Source organism: Meleagris gallopavo, chromosome 3 (genome assembly GCF_905368555.1).
Source record: "Meleagris gallopavo chromosome 3, MGAL_WU_HG_1.1, whole genome shotgun sequence".
Classification (NCBI taxonomy): domain Eukaryota; kingdom Metazoa; phylum Chordata; class Aves; order Galliformes; family Phasianidae; genus Meleagris; species Meleagris gallopavo.
In genome coordinates, this window is record NC_139406.1 from 31,745,514 (window position 1) to 31,765,815 (window position 20,302).

Sequence of the window (20,302 nt, forward strand, 5' to 3'; positions counted from 1 at the left end):
CTAGCAAGGTATCTGCATTGCTTCATGAACTACATATATTTGAATAAGCCCAAGGAACCACAAACAGATGCTGCCATTAATAGCAGGAGGTATTTTAGAAACAAGCAGCCACATAAGAACTCTGTGAGCATCTGAATGAGTGAAATCAAGCAGTCTTTCTCAGCATAAAGCATCCTGCCACACACAAACAGTGCACTGGGAAACAAACGGAGATATTGCTCCTGATGCTAACACGACCTTTGTGCCTGCTTTTCAAAATCAAGATGAAAAAAAAATGCAGAAGATCCTCAAGACTTATTTGAGATCTGGAAAATGCATGATATATGGAGTGAGTTGAGCATCCAGCCCGTTTAACTCACTAAGTTGAAAATGAATGAACCTATTTGCCATAGTCTATAAATGAGGACATGGAAATTATTTTGACAGCAAGGAGCTCTTTAGCAGTGAAGATTTAACAGCTGGAAGCCACTGCTGCACTAATTCAAGTAAGAAAAAAGCAGCAGCAGTAGGTAGGTGTTTCTCAGGAGACTTTATATTATTTATATTCAAGATGTGAAACCCAGTGAAGTTGCATGCTCAGCTGCTTACCATAACGAGGTGGCTAGAAAGCCATAGCTGTTAGCATGCCGTTTCTCTATCAACTGAAATGGCTGGAAAAAGCCTGTCACTGCAGCTAATGACACACACACAGTGAGGCAGGATACACGCCTTTAGAGGAACATCTACAATGCAGAAACAGCATGTGGCTGAAGGGAGGATGTTCTTGAGTTGGACAAACACCCTGCAGGCATCTTGGATGCCTGAGAGCAGGCAACTGAGCAGCACTCAGCATATCCAGAGCAGCATTTTTGAGTCCTAGGACAGCCTGAACAGCAAAGACAAAGCAACACGCATCTCTTGGGAACAGCCAGCACTTACAGAGATTCTTCAGGGTTTCATTTTTCCAGAACTGAATTTCAGTTTTTTTCTCCTGTAGGTGACTCGGTTATTTTTTGATCCCACTCTAAACTACTACTGTGAGTGAAAAAAGGTACAATCCTACAGCTCACTAAGCTCTAGGAAATGTGAATCAATGACCTGTGCTAGTGACAAGTGAAAGGAAAGTTGCTTGGTGTCATGCTAAATCCTATGCTAGCATATTTTCATAAAGTTCGTCTTTAATTAAGCATCTTAACCAAAGGAAGCCAAGAAATAAGTCTGGGCCCCTCTATGGAAACTTAAAAACTTAAGAGAATGTGTAGGATAGAGAGGGCTAAGAAGAACACTGATGACACCTGGTAAGCCAGTGGCATGTCAGGCTACTGCCAAGCACAAGTAACTAACAACAGCCTGGGCAGGAAGGCAGTCACAGGTTTCTCTCTGCCTTTGGTTTCAGACACTTAGCTCAGCAGGGACTGTGCTGGGCATGGCTTTTCTAGTCCACCTGTTTCTGTGGTCCAATGTTTTCCATGTATTCCATGTACTCAGGCAAACCCAGTCTGACACTCTCATGTGGTCATGCCCAACACTTAAGGCAACCATTTCATTCACAATGAAAGAGACTGAAATGAATGAGGAAGATATGAAAGGGCACAAAAGCTATGTACACCACCAACACTCTCCTGCATCCTTGCCCTACACATTGCTCCCGTAACAGGTAGGCCACAAGGCTGAGGGCAAGGAGACCTTTCTTAGAGATCACACTGTGACCAGAAAGTCTGTTTGCTTCTGTGGGCACTGATATATCTCACAGGCACTGGTAGGACAAAAAAGGCAGGTCCTACAACAGTTTTAAAGATAATAAAAATGGGGAAAAGCTGCAGGAACAAAGGCTGAGTATTCTTTTTCACTTTAAGAAGTCATTTTATCAGTGAAAAAAATGATAAAAAAGAGCAAGGAAGCAGAGTCTGTGACACCATCCAGAGTATTTAAGGGTGGTGAGGCACTGGAACAGGTTGCCCAGAGAGCTGGTGGATGCCCCATCTTTGGAGGTACTCAAGGTCAGGCTGGAGGGGGCTCTGAGCACCCTGAGCTGCTGTAGGTGTCCCTGTTCGTTGCAGGGGAATTGGTAGGAATGGTCTTTAAGGATCCCTTCCAACTCAAATTGTTCTATGATACAGATACTCTGCATTACTACAAGCAGTGGCACAAAGACAGTGGTGAATAAAGTTCAGTGTATGGTCATACAGCCAGTATTTGGTCACTGGATTTTAACAAAGGGCTCAGAGAGCTCAGCTAATGACTATAACAATTTGCTGACAAAAATTATGTTGGACTGATAAATAATTCATCCTGGACAGCAGGTGTTGGGAGAATGTAAGTGATTGATGAAGACCACCAAGAAGACAAAGCTGTTAGATTTACACACCTGGTTGCATTTTCATTCAGCCAATTTTAGACAGAGATGCAATTTGGGGCTGCACTTTTGAAAGCAAACAACTCAGATGCAAAAGCCCAGTAGATCTTCAGGTGTACTGGAGTGTATCTGAAGATGTGAACAGCAGCATAATAGTTAAATATGAGACCCAAGAGGTGGTGCCTCAGCACCTCAGCCCCAGCCATAAGCACAGTAAAAGCTGGTATGGAAATGTCATAGAAGACCCAGTCTATGGCTGAACGTCTTCTGGGGTGTAGATCACATTTTCACTAATGACCCAGGTGTTTAAGAGTTAGGCAATGCACTTTTCCTCATTTCTAGATCTTTTAAAAAACAAGAGATAAAAATAAGTGCCTGTATATTTGTCCCATGTCAGCTGTTCTCCTCAGACCTCTGAACCTTATTCATCGCACATTAGTGTTACTCAGTAACTCGGATCTAATATAATATCAGTTTTGCTGACATTTATCACCTGCTTTCGTTTACTGATTATTTGGATTTATTGCCTGAGTTAAGTTAGCTATTTACTTTTCATGACTAATGGATATGAAGGCTGTTTGCCACAGTAAGTGGGGACAAATACAAAGGCTCCCAGGCAACTGGGATTGAAAAGATATTTCTAAATGGTCTGGTATATATTTTGTCACCTAGAACTGAGACTCAGGTCATACTGGCATATATTTAAATACATACGTACACGTATAGTCATCTGAAAATACTTCAAAAATACCTCCAACTAACATACTGCAAAGTTGTACCTGATTACAGCTGGTATGCATTGGTCTAACCAATGGATAATAAAAATTATGTGCATAGTGCCTGAACCTACAGAATAACTGGAAAATGCCTTTAATATAAATCACAGTTCTTTTTAGGAAAATAAATACACCCTAAACTCCTGCTGTAAGGGCAGAATGTCCATGTGCTTCTGAGGGAATGCTTTCCAGATATTCATAACCCATGGCCTTTTGCTAAAATTTGAATGACAACTTGCTATGAAATGCAGTTGCTTGGCTCACTGCATTCAGAAGAAACTAAAATCTGAAACAACACAGAAGCCTAAAAGATATTGTATAAAAATAAACAGATAAAAAGAAAAAGTATTTTGCAAAGAGCAGAACTTTTCACTATTTGACAGAACAATTAATTCAATTATCACCTGCCCCAGCTTTTCACTGAGGAGTTGAGCAAGACACAGTAACAGTTCAGGAAATTAGGTTGGCTTCTGGGCTCAATAAATGGAAGGAATCATCACTGTGAGGAATCACAAAATCCCAAGAAGCTCAGGGGTTCCTTGGGCTGTGTCCTCATGAAGAAGCAGTACGGCCCTGGAAGAACAGGTCTGTGGAGCAAAGCAGCTGTCCTTGAGACCCAGCATCCATGCCGTACACAACTGAGGGCACTATCTTCATTTCAGGCTTGCTTCAGCCTGAACTTGGTCCAACCAGAAGATGATTTGTGGATGGAGTGCTATACACACACTTCCAGTATCAGGGCAGCTACTACAATGACTGTAAAGCTCTCCTCATTGTAAAGGCTCTTTGCAGTTAGCAGCAATACGAAGCATGACATGCTAGTGCTCCACATTGCTTGGGGCTTTACCATAAACAGAACCAACTTACCAATAAGCCAACTCTACTGCACTCCTGTTGTGCTTGTGCTACACATCATATACACACTGATACGTTAACTGTCTGTGTTTGAATGATGAGCTCTGTTTTGTGATACACACTCTGTGGTAGGAACCAATGTGAAACTTCATTCTACTTCTTGCATTTTCCTCTTCCTAGATCTCTGATAGCAATGTTCAAAAGATATACAAGTTCTGCCTTTTGGTGCATCCTCCTTTAAGGATTAAACAGACCCTCGATTGTACAGTACCAGTGGGTTCTTATTCACCATTAGTATTTGCTACCTTTTTCATTCTATGTGTAAGAGATTTTATTGAGAAGGAGTGCAAGTTTTAAATGCTTGAGCAGACTGTGTTTTTCCTATTTTCTTTTTGCCTAAAAACAAAAGCAGTAACTACGTCTGTGAGCTGAACCTCTACACTCTGAGCTGCTTATTTGAATTTGGTTTGAGAAAGATTAGTTCCATGAACTACTTTTAACTCAATCTTTTGCCATCTTTTCACAATTGCAGGTATCACACTTTTTACATTGTTCTCATGAAAAACAATTTTTTTTTTTCCCCTCAAAGCATGACATTATGTTGCAAATACAACTGGAGATGCATACAAACCAACACAAAGTAAAAGTGCTTCTATCTGCAGAATATTCAAATGTGCTCTGCTACGAACCAACAAACAGAGGAAAGAGAGATAACACATGGCAGTTTGCACTCATTATTGCAGGATTATTTCCATGGAGGTATGATACAGGAGACAGGTGTCTTGTGGAATGGCTGCAAGGAAGAACCCAGCATCCCCAGATTGCTTGTTCAGGAGCCACCACCCAGAGATGGGACAGCCCAACCATCTGACTGTCAGCAAGGCAGGTGTGTTGCAGAAGTGGCTATATTCTGACAATTTTACCAGGCCTTGAACAAGAGCACAGGGCTGAGGAAGGAGAGAGGCTACGAAGCTCCCCTGGAAGGGCATGAGAGTTCCTCAGTATTTACACAGGATATCCAGTGCCTGCCTCCAGTCTAGATTTCATCAGTTGGTAAAACACTTCAGATAAATGAGCTGCTGGGTTCCCACACTCCTCTAAATCTCTCGCTTTGTACCTGGGTACTTAAGAACCTCCTCCAAGTAGGAGGGACTGTCAAGCAGGGCTCTCAAGCATCTCAAGTGGGTACCTCATGTCCTGGAAGTCAGCAGTGAGACTCCTCCAAATCTGCTTCTTAGTGTTAAAACATCTTAGGAAACCAAGCCACAGAGATGTTTGTTTCTACCTTTGGCAAATTAAGAGCAGTCTCTCACTGAAAGGGGCATCATGTATGTTTTTTCCCCCATTTCTTTGTAGAAAACTATTAAATAAATAACACACCTTGTCTGGGTGTTGCATATAGTTACTGCAATTATCTAGCAATAGGTAGCAAAGTTATTGCAATTTTTAGCTCGAAGTGATTTGATTTATATGCCCCACCTTTCTAAACAGTCAGTGATTACAAAACAGAGGCAGCTCCAGGAAGAGCTCCATGGTAGCTCCCTTTTCCTTGCCAAGGACTGCTGTGCTCCCTCAGCACAAGGACTGCGATGATGGCATAATGAGGTGTAGAATTGCCATTAGAGTGATGAAAGGGCACAGAGGTGGCATAAGCTGGTGGGTGGATAGGAAGGTGTGGACATAGCATTTCTATTTTTGTTTCCCCAAAGAAAAACTGTTTTGTGGGCACAGTGACTGATGGCCATGTCATACCACTAAACTTCCATTTCTTAGGCCATTTTGACTCAAGTGGACAGGTGGGCAAAAGGGATGAGCATGCCAGTGAGATGTCACTTGGTCTCATAAAGATCAGTGTCTGTGTAAAGAACAGAGATCCAAGGCAGTGCGCACCATCGTCCTGCAACAGCCAGAAGCACACGCTGTCTCCCGCTCAACAGAAAGATGAAAGATGTAGATGACAAAGGATACAAACCTGGATGAAACCAGATGTCATTGCTCCCACAGCTTACAGAACAGTTTTCAGCTTGTTTCCAGTTACGCAGCACCTACAGGTTCTTGTAGAATGTCATGTAGAAACGTGTTCTTCTAGGGGCTTCCAGCGCAAAGTCTTGCTTTGCCAGTGGGAAAGGGCAGCTTCTCAGCTTTGGTCTGACCATTCTGCAGAAAAGAGATCACATAGAAAGACATCAGAATGGAATGACACCTGCATTTCAAGAACTGTGGTAATTGTTAATGCTTTACAAATGCTAGCCATTAAAACCTTTTCAATGTTTAGAGTTTCCAGCGCATACTTCCTGGCTTATGTATCTGCTGCTATCCCCCCAGCAAAAGAAAGGGAAATAGTGGAAGGGGTGTGGATCCTTACAGCTTATGTTCATGAGATGTCAGAGTGCTGAGGGGATGTGCCCTGCAGCATTAGTGGTCCTGGCCTTTCCTCCTTCATTACCACCAACAAAACCACCCACAATCAGCAGCTGTTCCTGGGCAAGCATCCACATCCACATTGCCTTTCTCAACACTTCCTACAAGGACTTTGTTACAGCCATGAAATAGAGGAGATAACAGCAATTTGAACGAGGTGCAGATAACTGTGTAGCTTAATTGCACTTAATTATGCTTTCAGGGGCATTCCTGATTCCATACTTCATCGCTCTTATCTTTGAAGGAATCCCGCTGCTGCATCTTGAACTTGCCCTAGGACAGTGCCTGAGGAAAGGCAGCATCAATGCCTGGCACACCATCTCACCTTACCTGGGAGGAGTCGGTAGGTATCTGGGCTGAAGGAACCACAGCTGGGCTCCCACTCAGCACTTATTTCCTACAGGGCTGCACGTGATGCTCATCAGGATATCACTCCAATCAAGTGTCACTCCAGACACATGGGAGCCTAAAATATGAACCTTTTAGCCTTTGATGTGGGTGCAAGATAGGAGAGCTAGAGTGTCTTGCTGTATGCAGGAAAATGGGACTGGTGCTGACAGCTATGCCTGTGGAAGGAAAAGAGTGGGAAGAAGTTATTTAAGAGTAAGAGGGCAACTGGGAAGAACCACAAAGCAGCAGGATGGGACCTCCAGCTAGATTCCTCTCCCACTACTAAGCAGGTCCAACTTTCCTTTGCAAAAAAACAGCAAGCAAAATCTGTAGTATTGATACACTTTCTTACTTATTGTAAGAACAGAAGACAGTAGTTTAGTGTGTCTGTGCACAGTATGGGACAACACAGTGCCCTTATGCAGCAATATTGTGCTGTGAAACTTCAGTCTCCTTTGGTCTGCTGTTAAAGTTGTGTCATGTTGTAAAATAAATAAATAAATACTGAATTATATACTATGTCAAAGCACTCAACCTTCATCTTCAAAATAAGTAGTTTAAACCTCACACTTCTCCTGGACCAGGTAAAATCACAAGTGTTTGTAGGAACTGGGACAACTCAAAACCCAGTGCTTTAGAGAGACTACTTCAGGAAGATCTAATGTCTGTCTCAATTTTACTTTTATTTTTATGAACTGAGCAGCATTCTGTACTTAAGCTTGTCCTATGTGCCCTATTCCTATGCTGGCTGTTTAGATTCCTGGTAACCAGGAGCCAGTGGCTGAGTCTTCACCTACTCTGAGCAAAGTGTCATCTCCATCGGGAAGCCACACTGGATAAAAAGCCTGCCTAACTTTGACCTCAAAGCAAGAAATCAAACTACAGATTTAGTGGGATCCCTTCCAGTATGAATTTTCCTAGGCTCTATCCAAATGTGAAGCCACTTTCAGAAGTGGGCTGGCCAATAAGTCAGGAGTTGGGTATGCTCCCAGCTCTCTATCTGAAGAGGAGGCACCCTGAATGTCTGAGCCCAGCAAGCCAGAACTCTTAAAGAAGGCAGCTATTTCTCACGTTTTTCATATTAGACAACCTCAGTGAAGTCATAGAACTTGTTTCCGTCCCTACAGCTGAAAGTGACTCTGGTACAACCTCAGATGTTGCCCCTGAAGTGCTTACAGATCTGAGTTTTAAAGGCCCAAAGTTGTGGGTCCTATGTCTCCTGCTTTTGGTGCCCCAGAGCCCTACTCTTAGCATTTGTCACCTACTTGCTCAGGTGGCTGCCTGCTGGCACAGAGTCTCCCAGAAGGGTAAAAGGCTAAGCCCAGGGCACAAAGTAGAGCAGCACCATCCTTCTTACAGCAGGGCTGGTGGAGCCAGGGGCTGCGCATCAGAGCCGAGGATGCAAATACACATCATCCCTTGTGAAAATCTCTGGGAAAAAAAAAAAAGAAGAAATTAGGAGATGGGAGATTCTAAGAGCAAGTGTTATGACTGGTAACTTTTCCCAGGTTTTCTAAGCTGAAATCTGTCATCTGCAGGGGTTGCTTCATTGATGGTGTCGATTCTGGTGAGCTTATACTACAACACCATTCTAACCTGGGTGATGTGGTACTTCATCAACTCTTTCCAGGAACCCCTTCCATGGAGCATCTGCCCTCTAAATGAAAACAGAACAGGTAACAGCTGCTTCAGTGTCACTGCGATTGGAGTATCACAGACATTAGAGTCTGGGGACTAGAGGGAAAAGAGAAGATCGGTTTACTTGTTTTGCTGACATGATGGTACAGGGACCACTTGAAAGAACATCCTGTGCTTTCTGACTATGAAGAAACAGTCTTTTATCAAGACACTCATGACTGTCACCATAAACTACGTATCAAGACACGTGAGATTGCTGACATAACTGCAAAGCAAATTTAAGACATCTTTCAGAAACTGGTTTAAAGGAGACTTGTGTTTTCATTGAGTAGTGATACCTTGGTTATTACAAGCCAGAAAGTCCACTACTCCTTTGATTTCAGAGTAAAAAATGAAATGTTTAAAAATAAATAAAATAAACAATAATTTTTGAGATGGTAGAGAAACTATTTGAAGACAATTAGTTACACATTACCCATTACAAAAACACTAGTAAGACCTAAAAAAGCATATCTAAAGACCGAATAAAGACTGTTCTCTGTTCTTTAAAATGACTTTTTGGCTTTTTTTGAGTGACATTTCTTTACCAAAATTGTCTTTTTTTTTTCATGACAAAAAAAAATATACTGCTAAATTTGAATGAGATTGCATGTAAAAACAGCGACCCTGCTGCTCTCCACCCCTGTAGAGCATTGTTTCCTTGCTATACAGTGAGTGGAAAAATATTACCACATTTGAACATTTATTCTTATGTATGCCATCCTTTTCCAGGGCTCAACGAAGAATGTTATGAAAGTACTGCAGTCAATTATTTTTGGTACAGGAAAACTTTGAACATAACACCTGACGTCACCGACAGCGGCATGTTACAGTGGTGGCTTGTTTTGTGCTTAGCAGCTTGCTGGGCAATTGTGTATCTCTGCACCATTCGAGGGATTGAAACCACAGGAAAGGTAGGAGAAAGACACAGAAGTAAACAGCTCAGGGATTTATCCTGCGCTTTGGATGTCATTTTCCAAAGTTCATCAATTTCACTGCCAGGTACCACTTCAGTCCCATTTCACTGTGCTCCTTGTCCAACTAAGTGGTAACAGCAGCACAGATAGCTCAGAAACATGCTTTTCTCCTTTTCCTTTGCAAATGCTTCTTGCCCTAGTAGTTCCCCCTTATTGTTCTAAGAATATTTTTTATTTTTAATAAATTATTACTAAATATTATTGAAGTAATTTATAACTTTTAACCATGCTCACTTGTAACTTGTTATATCTAAAAATATTAGGATGGCACATGGCAAAAACTTTAAAAAAGATCCATTAATGTTACTGTCAATAATTTTGTCTTGTCACTTTCTGACTAGGCAATTTATGTAACAGCAATATTTCCTTACCTGGTCCTAACTATATTCCTTATTCATGGACTCACTCTACCAGGAGCCACCGAAGGTCTAGTGTACCTTTTCACCCCTAATGTAAGTATTACCACTATTGTCAGAAACACTACTTTTCCTTTTTCACCCCTCAGATCTCACGCTATACATTCATTTTGAGGTTCTCTCATTTTTTTTTCTCATCTTCTCAAAAGGATAGGAGCCTTAGATCCCTCTATATGCTGGTCATTTCAGATGGACCTCCTTACACTGTGCAAACTCAAAGTTAAATTGGACTGCCAAGTGCTTGCTGTGAGCTGTGGGCATCCTCATAGCTCTGCCTCAGTGCTAAAAATTGCCATAAAGCGGAGAGCTGAAAAGAAGAAAGGCAGCACCCACTGATAGAGCAACCTCTGAGCTTGGGACAACCAGTGGACAAACAATTGCAGAGCTGGCCTTCAAGGCCCCAGCACCTGCCCCTGTGAACACCATACCCCTCCTCTGTGGTCTCAGTGTCCACAGACAGACTTTGCCTTACTGAACATGCCCATCCTCTGCTTTTCTGGGGAAAAAACTGACAAAACTAGTGTGGAAAAATTCACTCATGAGTTACCTGCAATGGAAAGGTGTCAGGCCATCAGTGTTGCTTGACTACACAGCCCTGACTGACTGACACTGAAGATGTTCTTAGACCTCCAGGTGTCTGGTGTCACCTCACTTTCCCATCTGTTAAGGTCTAAAGGGAATACTGATTTCACTGAAAGGAGCACCACTCTCCTGTTCTGAAGGCATTTGTTGGCTGTCAAGTCTAGATGTGGATAAACCACATGTTCTGTAGGTAAGCTCACACATTACATTACACAATTACATTCTGCTCAAGTTGGGCAAGTCCAGACCTTTTTCCCTCCCAGCAGGGATACACAGTGGTGTAAGAGGAATGGGCTTGTACTGCTGGCAGTACTCCAGGTGCCCAAATGGCTTTGGTCACGGTTTTCAAAAATAGAAAAAATAGAAAACCACGCAACTAACTGCCAAACTCCTATGATAAAGCAGTGGAGAATGGGTATTTGGCCAATTCAGCTGTAAGAATAAATCAACACCAGCATCCTGAGTGCTATCCAGGTGATTACAGGCTCTGAACTGTAGCAAGGAGCTGTTGGGCTCTCTCCCATGGCAAAGTAGTAATCAAGGTGGCAAATAATGCTGAAAGAGCATGAGACCAAGGTATGTCTGTCTCATCTGTAACTCAGTCCACCAAGCCACAGCTCAGAAACTGGATATTTTCCTTTCCTAACCCTCAGGTTATCAATGCTCTGTTCTTCCTCAAATGTGGGAATTTAATCTCCCTTCCTCACTCTCTCCTGTCCCTGTCCTCCAGCCTATGAAAATAAATAAGCTGCTGGATATGTTCATACAGGTTCCTTAGAGTATCTAACCAAAATCCTCTTTAGATTTCTCTACAAAGCCTCTTTTCTTCTGCTCTCTCACTTGTTAACAATTCTTTTCTCCCCCTCTTTTTGGGATTCACATTATGTTGGCTGTTTGATCTGAATGACTTTATTAAAAAATATTTACCAGAAGTGTTGAGGGGCCTGCTCTCACAGGCAGCAGAAAAAGGATTCTATCAAGCCTTTATGGAGGTCAGCTTCCATGTTTTTCTGCGTCTGCTCAGGAGCACAAATGCCTCTTTCTCCAGCCTCTTTCACATCTGAAAGAGTTTCAAGGATTGTAAATATCTGGGGGGTTCTACAACAGCGAATGCTTACTTTCCAGATCACTCCAGTGTTCACTTGTTCACATTCTGATTTGATATCTTCATCTACCTGTTTCTAGCTACAGCACATTTAGTCTTCTAAAAACATGCTCATGAAACCTACATGGCAAATTACGGAAAATCCAAAATAACTTTTAGGCTCATAATTATTGGCTTATGATCAGATAACAACCTTGTCATGATGTTCTAAAGTTGAGCAATACTGCTCAACTTACTGCACATGCTGGATTTACAAGGGTCTTTTCTAGGAGGTCTCAGTAGAGCCCCCCGAAACAAAGGTGGGCCCAACAAAATCCAGTGATGTTTGGACACATGTACGTCAGTACAGTGAGTTGGTCACATCACTTTTCACTTGCCTGTCTACTGATTGTTTTTTCAAACTTTGAGGTTGATTAGCATGTTCCAGAGTTAGTAAGTGCATTGCATCTAACACCAAGCTACAAGACAGGTTTGTAGCAACTGGATCCGTCAGCACCGACCATTGGCTTGGCAGCACATAGGCCAGGCAACAACATGAATACTTCATTTCTGCATAGCAGTCTGTTTCTGGATGTGCACAAGCTCCTATCAGTAAGCACTCTAGCATTGGAGGATTTGGTTAAAATCTTCCAAAGTAAATGTCCTAACAGGTCTGTTAGCCTAAGCTGAAGCATTTCAGCCAGCAGTGGTTCCATGTACCTGCTCATTAAACTATGCTGTATGAAATGTTCTCCTGTGGTCAAAGCACTGTCACACACACTGCCACAGCATATGTGGTTTATCCAAACTGAGGTGAGTGCATTACTCTAATCCTTCAAGCTCAGACCAGCTTTAGAGAAACCCAAAATACTACAACCTTTCTTTGGCACACTCTTAGTCCAACACATGACAGTGGTGTACAGGGTCAACAGCCTAGAGATGTAGACACGACACACAAAACACATAGTTCAGCCTGAATGACTGAGATGCCACATTTTTCTGTGCTCAGACTGATGTAAAACAAAGTGATGCACTCAACTTGCTTTACTTTTAGATTAATTTTAATGGTAAACTTTAGTCCAGTTATTTACTTAAAATTGCATACTGTTCTTCGTAGCCAAAAAAAAAAAAAAAACCCACAGATTTTTTTTCAGTTAATTTCCTCTATGAAATCTTCCCTTCTTAAATCAAATTCCAAATTTCACTCTGTTAATTTTTCCTTCTTCCTTCTTTTTCCTACACTACTTTGCATTTTTGTTTACATAGTAGTTTGAATTTGAGATACACATTCTATTTTTTTAATGAGTATTCCATTCTTGAACTTTTAAGTTTTTTTGTTGTTTAGTTTTTTAAAATGTGACAAAGATTAAGTATTTGTACAGTTTTAAGAAGATAATAACCTCAGACTGTAAGTTACTCACTATGTATAATAACAAGAAGAAACACATTGAAGAAAAATGTAATGTAGTGTCTCCACAGTGTGCCTATTACCTGTGTATTACCTATCTATTATCAGATAGAAGAGCTACATAACTGCATTAATGAAAGTTTTAAAATGAAACAGATTTTATACATATTTTTTAATGTGCCTTCAGAAACATCTGCTCTAATGAAGTATTTTGAACTAATTTCCATTTTTCAGTGTATATAGTTGGCATCACAACTCACAATTTCACACACGTGAAATAGAGCAGCCAAGAGAACAGAAAGTTTATTAATTCCTAAATAATGCATTCATTCCAATTATTTCAGCTGAACATCCTGAAAAATCCCCGTGTGTGGCTTGATGCTGCCACCCAGATTTTCTTCTCTCTTTCTTTGGCTTTTGGAGGGCTTATTGCATTCTCAAGCTACAATCCATCAAAGTAAGTGGAACTGTGACCTTTACAACTTGGATACATTCTTGCAGCGCTTCACGCAATTTTCTAAAATTTTCAAAATCTGGCATACTTCTAGGGGATCTCAGCAGCTGCTTTCCTTCCAGGTTTTAGTGATCTATTTTACCATTTTAACTTTTTTTTTTTTCTTATGCTCAGCAAATATATTTTGTATAGATTAATTTTTTGCCTACAGTACTAATTGTTAATGTGGAAGTCTCTTCTATATCATGGAGGGGGTGTGGATAGATAATACTTTTTTTAGCCAATTTGCTTATTTGAATTCTACTTCTAGAAATGACTGCGAAAAGGATGCTGTGACAGTAGCAGTTGTGAACAGCATAACATCCCTCTATGCTTCCATTCCAGTCTTTTCTGTTTTGGGATTTAAAGCAATCACAGGCTATTGGGACTGCTTGGACAGGTGAGAAACTTCCATTCCAGTGCTATACTGTAGTTTCTACAGCTAAACAGATAATGTGCATGCATTCCACTGAAAAGCAAAAGTATCCATATGGAGATATCACCATGGCACTGAGGAATGAATGATCACAATAGCATTTGTATTGAATAAAACATTATAGAATAATATATTGGAATTAATATACACTAATAAAGTTAATATACACTAATTAATTAATACACACTAATAAAGACCCACGAATTAAGGATCACACATTAAGCTAGCATTAGAAATAGTAAAAATAAAACATTTTTCTATTCCACGGGATTTGTTATTAAACACAAGTGGTGGAAATGATATAGGCGTACAAAATAACAATTGAAATATATTTTAGAGATCTGCATAAAGTACTCTGAATTCGTATCTCAAATAAGTATTAATGAATATTTTTTCCTAATCATTTAGCAAATTATATATATTCATTATATGTACAAAAATATATAAAAAATCTGTATATAGGAGGACATATATCCCTCATATATATTTTATATTTTATAGATAGATGAATATATGTTATTTATAAAAATATGTAAAAATATAGGACATATATATCCTCATATAATTTTATATATATATATATATATATATATATATATATATATATATACTTATTCACATAAATATTTTATACCTATATATAAATATTTAGGAAAAAATTACATATACGTATATCCCTGTGTAATATTTTCTTTTATGCTATAAACAACAACACTGGAAGTAAACAATTTTCTATTAATGTTCAAATGCATAACATTTCCATATGTTGGCTTCTCTGTCAGGAATATTATCAGTGTCATCAATGAATATGATCTTCCAGAACAAAGCATTACACGACAGAACTACACAGACTGGATCACGTTCCTGAATTCATCAAATCCAGAAAAACTCGCTGGTCTGAAACTGAAAAGCTGTGACCTTCAAGAATTTCTTGATCAGGTACCATAATTGCTTCTAACAATATAATCCTTAAATAAATATATGTATATGTACATAGAAGGACCAGCCACTTTGTTTAACTCACTTCTAATTTAGTTGTAATTAATATATTTTTTAATAAAATCATAAAACATTTCTTCACAATTTCACACATCAGCACTACTGTAGAGCAGCCCTCAAAGCTACCTCATACGGTATTCAAAATAGTACATAGTAATCATAGAATTAGTGTTCAAAGGGGCTCCTACACAGAGCATACACGATGGACGCTGGATTTAGTTCTACTCCAGTTTAGAGGAATAAGCCCAAGAGAGAAAACACAACTAGCTGAACGATTATAGAGAAAAGATGCTGAATGGGAGTTTCCTAAATCTCTATTTGGCAACTGAAGTATCAAAACTATATTAAAACATATACTGTTTGCCTCTGATCCCATATATGTGCAAATACATAATTCTGATCTGTGACTGTCAATTCATACCTAGTAGACCATTTAAAATTAAAATGGAGCTCTTAATTTCCACTCCCATGAACACTTCCCACTACTGATTTCCTCCTGTGCTGACTGCTGCATAGCCTGCTAGGCTAGCCAGCATCCTTGATTCCAGAAAAGGACACAGCATAAGAGGTGACAAAGTTGAAGCTTCGCTATTTCCACTGGTTTTACACAACTTTTTGATTGTCAGGTGCCTTGTTTTCATATACTCTGGTATAAATATTTGTATCCCTTTTTGACCTTAGGAGGCCAGCTTCAGAAACACATTTACAAACTGTACAGCTTATTTAGGTGCAATGACCAGAAACAATCATTTTGATTATCTTGCCTAGTGCAAACCCTAAAAACAATAGCATTCTCAATTATTCTTAGTTTACGTCAAACTTGAACTAGACTGTATCTCAGAAAATAATACAAGCTGAAATTCTGATCTTGAGGTTCAGAATGTGAAGATACGTGTGTGTTACAGAATCACAGAATCATAGAATAGTTTAGGTTGGAAGGGACCTTAAGTACTAATCAGCTCCAAGCTCCTGCCATGGGGAGGGTTGCCACCCACTCAGATCAGGCTGCCCAGGGCTTCATCTGATTTTGAACACCTTCAAAGATGGAGGACTCACAGCTTCTCTGGTCCTGAGAAATTACATTTAGCCCTTTATAACATTTATTTTAATTTGTTTGTGAATTCTGCAGAGCGTATCAGGATCTGGCCTGGCTTTCATCGTGTTCACTCAAGCCATTATCCTAATGCCGGGCTCACAGGCCTGGGCCATCCTGTTTTTTGTAATGTTGTTCAGCTTGGGCCTCTCTTCCATGTTTGGAAACATTGAAGGAGTCTTCACTCCTCTTCTAGAACTTCAAGTTATATCTAAATCAATACCTAAAGAGCTTTTGTCTGGTAAGGTATTTGGTTTGCTTTGTTCAAAGAAGGTGACTTCTGTATACATGCATAATGATCAACTGCTTAGTAAATATTGTAAAGGGATTAAGAATTTGTAATATTAACTTAGCTATTGTGTAGTGCTAGTCAAGGTAGTGGATTGTATTTGCAGAAGATAAGCATATAGATGAGGTAGCACTTTGGCATATGGTATCACATTGCCCTTGCCATTGTCCTTAGCTTGCAAGAGCTGTTTCAGTCCGTGAATGCTCATTTAATTACCGGGACTGGAGCCAAGCTTGCTCTAAGCTGTTGCAAACATCAGGAAGAGCCTCGTCTCCACTGAGGCCTTCTGATAATAACACAATATTAAGGTAACAAGTGACATCAGCCAGTCTGCCCTATCTGTGCAAGAACTTACTGTATCACAACATTAGCATGACTGTAAGACAGATCACTCACCCCTATTTCATTCAGAACTATAGTACTACCAACTATTTCGCATTTACTGAGCAGATAATGAGGAATGACTGCTTAATGTTCAAAGCTAGAATCTCTTCCAAGTGAGACACTCACCAAATCCAGCCTTCTCTTCAGGAACTGGGCTCTGAGTTGAATTTGTTCATTTTGGCTTTCTTTGCTGAAACATAAAAGCCTGCATTAGCAAAAAGAAATAGAAGAGAATAATAGGAGAGATCCTACTGGATTGGTCTAGAAAAAATTCGGTAGTTTCAAGTAATGGATTAACATCTGTCTACTGTATCATTTTAAATTAATACGTGGAATATTGCTACCATGCCTTTTCTAAAGTCTTGCTGTGGCACCTAAATTAGATTCTTCTCATTCCACAGCTTTTTATGTAAAAACAAATCTATTTGCAACTTGATGAGGTAACCATCCGTATGTATGTACTTACATCTTGGGACATAAGGAGGTATCCTTCTCAGCTCTGGGTCCTTACCCACCACAGGTCCCAGCTGTTCATGTAGCCCAATGACTGCATGAACATGAGAACAGCTAAAGCTCTCTGCATCAGTCAATAGGCAACATCCAAAAACTACCACAAGGCAAGGCACAGTGCAGAGTACTTGCTTGGAACTCTAGTAACTGAAGGATACTTGTCACAGGAATGCTTTCCTCATGCAAAAGAATGATGTCTTTGGTCACCACAGAGGAGAAAACTGAGTTTGGGAAATGGTATCAAGTAGATCCAATACAGGGAGAGAGAATAAAAGTCACTCAAACACAAGTAAAAACAATTTAGAACAAAAATGATCTCAAATTCTGTCCTCCAGTAACAAATATATCTTTTTTTCTTCAGGTATAATATGTCTAGCTTCCTTCCTTTTTGCTCTCTGTTTTACACTGGGTTCAGGGAGTTACTGGATTGACATTTTTGACAGCTACGCAGGCTCACTGCCTCTTCTAGTTATCGCTTTCTTTGAGGTGATTGGGATTGCGTATGTCTACAAAATTAAAAGGTAAGCTGGAAACTTTTTTCTCTTAAGAGGTAAATGCATCTTCCTCTCAATCCATGTGCGTTATATACAGACACAAAACACTAACATTTCAGTAATGCTTTCCAGTTCAGTGAATGCTGCTATCATTTTTTGCTTCAAGTTTCCTATATATATAAACCAAGAGGGATGCTCCCTGCTTATCACTTACAGAATGGGAAATTCTAGCCTTGGTGCTGAAAAATCAACACCTGTTGTAGTTCCTTGGCCAAGCAGAGTTGCACCGTCTTTGAAATAGCCTTCTGTTATTGCCATTTTGTTCCCTCTATTCTTGCATTTTTTGTTTAGCTTTTGTTTGTTTCACATCAAAATTTATGATAAGCGGCACGCAGTAGCTTTCCCTCATTAAAAGGCTCAGACAACATGTTGAGAATCTCCTCGGTCACAGACAGATTAAAAATCATGCTTTACTATAAAAGCTTTCCTACATTCTTTTAATTGTAAATACCAGGAATTCCATGTCATTTTGATTGAAATTAAGCTTGTCTTCCCTAATTGGGATCCTTCTAGTCCAGAAGTTGTCCCAGTCCTCAACAAATGTTAGTTTTCATCATTTTGTTTTCTCTGGTGCTTGTTGTGACTTAAACTTTACCTAATTTTCACTCTGGTACTTGAGTCCTGACATCGTCTGGATTAGATGCTACAGAATTGCTGTAACATGTTTATTACTCACCTGTAGTTAGAAAACTTACACTAGCATAACGCGCTCAGGTTATATAAACTGACATACCCACATTCACCTTCGGGGGAAAAAAAAGCTCTACTTTCTTAAATATTGACATCTACAGCAAGTTATTAAGGAAGGGTATGGAGTAGAAAAGATTCAAGGAGCTGTATCACATTTAAAACTTACAGAAAGACTACAGAAAGAGAGAGAACAAAATTGTTACCACTAAGCTCTGACATCTTTATATACATGCCTCCTCTTACAAGGTTCAGTAAAGACGTGAAATGGATGACTGGACGAAAACTAAATCTCTACTGGCAAATCACATGGAGGTTTATAAGCCCTCTGCTCCTGCTAATTGTCTTTGTGGCCTTTGTTACTCTCCAGATACAGAAGACGCCAACCTATGCAGCCTGGAACCCCAAATACGTATGTTCTCCAATATTTGCAATACTTAACGGAATTGAGGGTTGTATGTTTTTCTCTCCCACCAGGCCCTTTAAAATCACTGCTGTTCACACAGTGCAGTCTGCAGTGATAAAATGCTCAGATCAGGAAGGCTCCAGTATGCACAGACATTACAAGGTTACAAATAGTAAAATGGCTTTCCTGTTATCAAAGGCTTCTTTCTGAGATGTCTTGTGCCACCACACTCCATATTTCTTAGAGATACACGTGATACAGACAACTGCTAAAGTGGAATGTCTCACAGAGACTCCATAGTTTCATAAGTGGTGCATATGTATAAGTAGAGCTTCAGAGCTGCATAAGAAATACCAGGGATGGAAACATTTTCAGAGGCTCAGGGGAGACCTTATTGCTCTTGACAGTGACCTGGAATGAGGTTGTAGCAAGGTAGGGGTCAGCCTCTTCTCCCACATAACAGCAGTAGGACAAAAGCTTTACACTGTGCCAAGGGAGATGCAGGTAATGTATCAGCAACAATTTCCCCTCACAAAGAGGGGTGAGGCACTGGAACAGGCTGCCCAGGTGGAGGTGTTCAAGAAACACGTAGATATGGTATTTTATGACATTGGTAGTGAGCTTGATGGAGAACAGGTTGATGGCTGGACTAGATGATCTTAATGATCTCTTCTAACTTGAATGATTCTATGATTTTCCTTGAGAACTACCAATACCACTGGGACACTGATGAATGTATGACTGTGCAACATGTATGACAAGGAGGCAAGGAGGCAGTGGTCCAAGAACAGTGCTGGTTAATTCTGTGCCAAAGTCTTGTTGATCTTGAAAACACTCAATCTGAGTGGGGCTGACTCATGTCAGTTGCAGCTTCTTGTGTCTCTCTCAAATAGAGCCTGTGGAGGGGGTCAGAAGATCGATTCCAGCCTTACACTGCGCACAGATTGCAGTAATCCTCAAAGATCGTCATGAGCCTCTGTAGTATTTATACAGACAGAGACTGGAATAAGATCTACAAAAGAAAAACTATAAAAAAAAATTACAGTTATATTTAGACTCACAAGAAGGGTATCCAGAGGATATGGCCACTGAATGCTATCAAAGAAGAAAAATAAAACTTCTGCTATCTTTAAACATATATGGAAATCATAGAAGTGTAAGTGCCCTAACCACTTTATTTATTTTCACTTCTGTGTTTTGTTGTTTTTTGTTTTGTTTTGTTTTGTTTGTTTGTTTTAAATCTCCATAGGAACACTTCCCTGTGAAGGAACAGAAAGCCTATCCACCTTGGGTACAGGCCATCTGTGTGCTTTTGGCTGCTCTTCCTTGTATATTTATACCTCTGGTAGCACTCATCCATCTGATCAAACGAATGTGCAAAAGGAAGGACCCAAGCCTTGTACCACCAGAAATGTTTTCATGTCAAGAGGTTAACAGCAATTTTCCTCATCCCCCCCAAAAATAAATGTTCTATCTGTCTGTAAGTAAAGATGACAACTTTTGTTAGACATGATGTGTTCCTCAGCTAGC

At 40.1% G+C, this 20,302-nt stretch overlaps 2 protein-coding genes across 3 annotated transcripts in view; one reads left to right on the top strand and one right to left on the bottom strand.

Moving 5' to 3' along the window:
- LOC100546642 (sodium-dependent neutral amino acid transporter B(0)AT3) overlaps positions 1 to 20,237 on the top strand; it is a 21,638-nt gene extending 1,401 nt beyond the window's left edge. The window contains exons 2-12 of the mRNA XM_010708608.4: positions 6,590 to 6,730; positions 8,316 to 8,453; positions 9,187 to 9,368; positions 9,773 to 9,883; positions 13,266 to 13,378; positions 13,686 to 13,814; positions 14,633 to 14,789; positions 15,979 to 16,183; positions 17,487 to 17,646; positions 18,616 to 18,778; positions 20,022 to 20,237. Of these exons, the coding sequence (XP_010706910.2) occupies positions 6,590 to 6,730; positions 8,316 to 8,453; positions 9,187 to 9,368; positions 9,773 to 9,883; positions 13,266 to 13,378; positions 13,686 to 13,814; positions 14,633 to 14,789; positions 15,979 to 16,183; positions 17,487 to 17,646; positions 18,616 to 18,778; positions 20,022 to 20,237 (1,715 nt within the window). The remainder of the gene's footprint in view (positions 1 to 6,589; positions 6,731 to 8,315; positions 8,454 to 9,186; positions 9,369 to 9,772; positions 9,884 to 13,265; positions 13,379 to 13,685; positions 13,815 to 14,632; positions 14,790 to 15,978; positions 16,184 to 17,486; positions 17,647 to 18,615; positions 18,779 to 20,021) is intronic.
- Positions 1 to 20,302, bottom strand: part of TERT (telomerase reverse transcriptase) — a 62,194-nt gene that overhangs the window by 7,544 nt on the left and 34,348 nt on the right. The window contains exons 20-23 of one of the 2 annotated variants that reach the window (XM_085220555.1): positions 16,742 to 16,805; positions 8,043 to 8,208; positions 6,718 to 6,953; positions 5,939 to 6,123 (exon numbers count right to left, since the gene is read on the bottom strand). The gene's annotated coding sequence lies outside the window, so the exon portion shown is untranslated. The remainder of the gene's footprint in view (positions 1 to 5,938; positions 6,124 to 6,717; positions 6,954 to 8,042; positions 8,209 to 16,741; positions 16,806 to 20,302) is intronic. The other variant, XM_085220554.1, reaches the window with a different exon arrangement.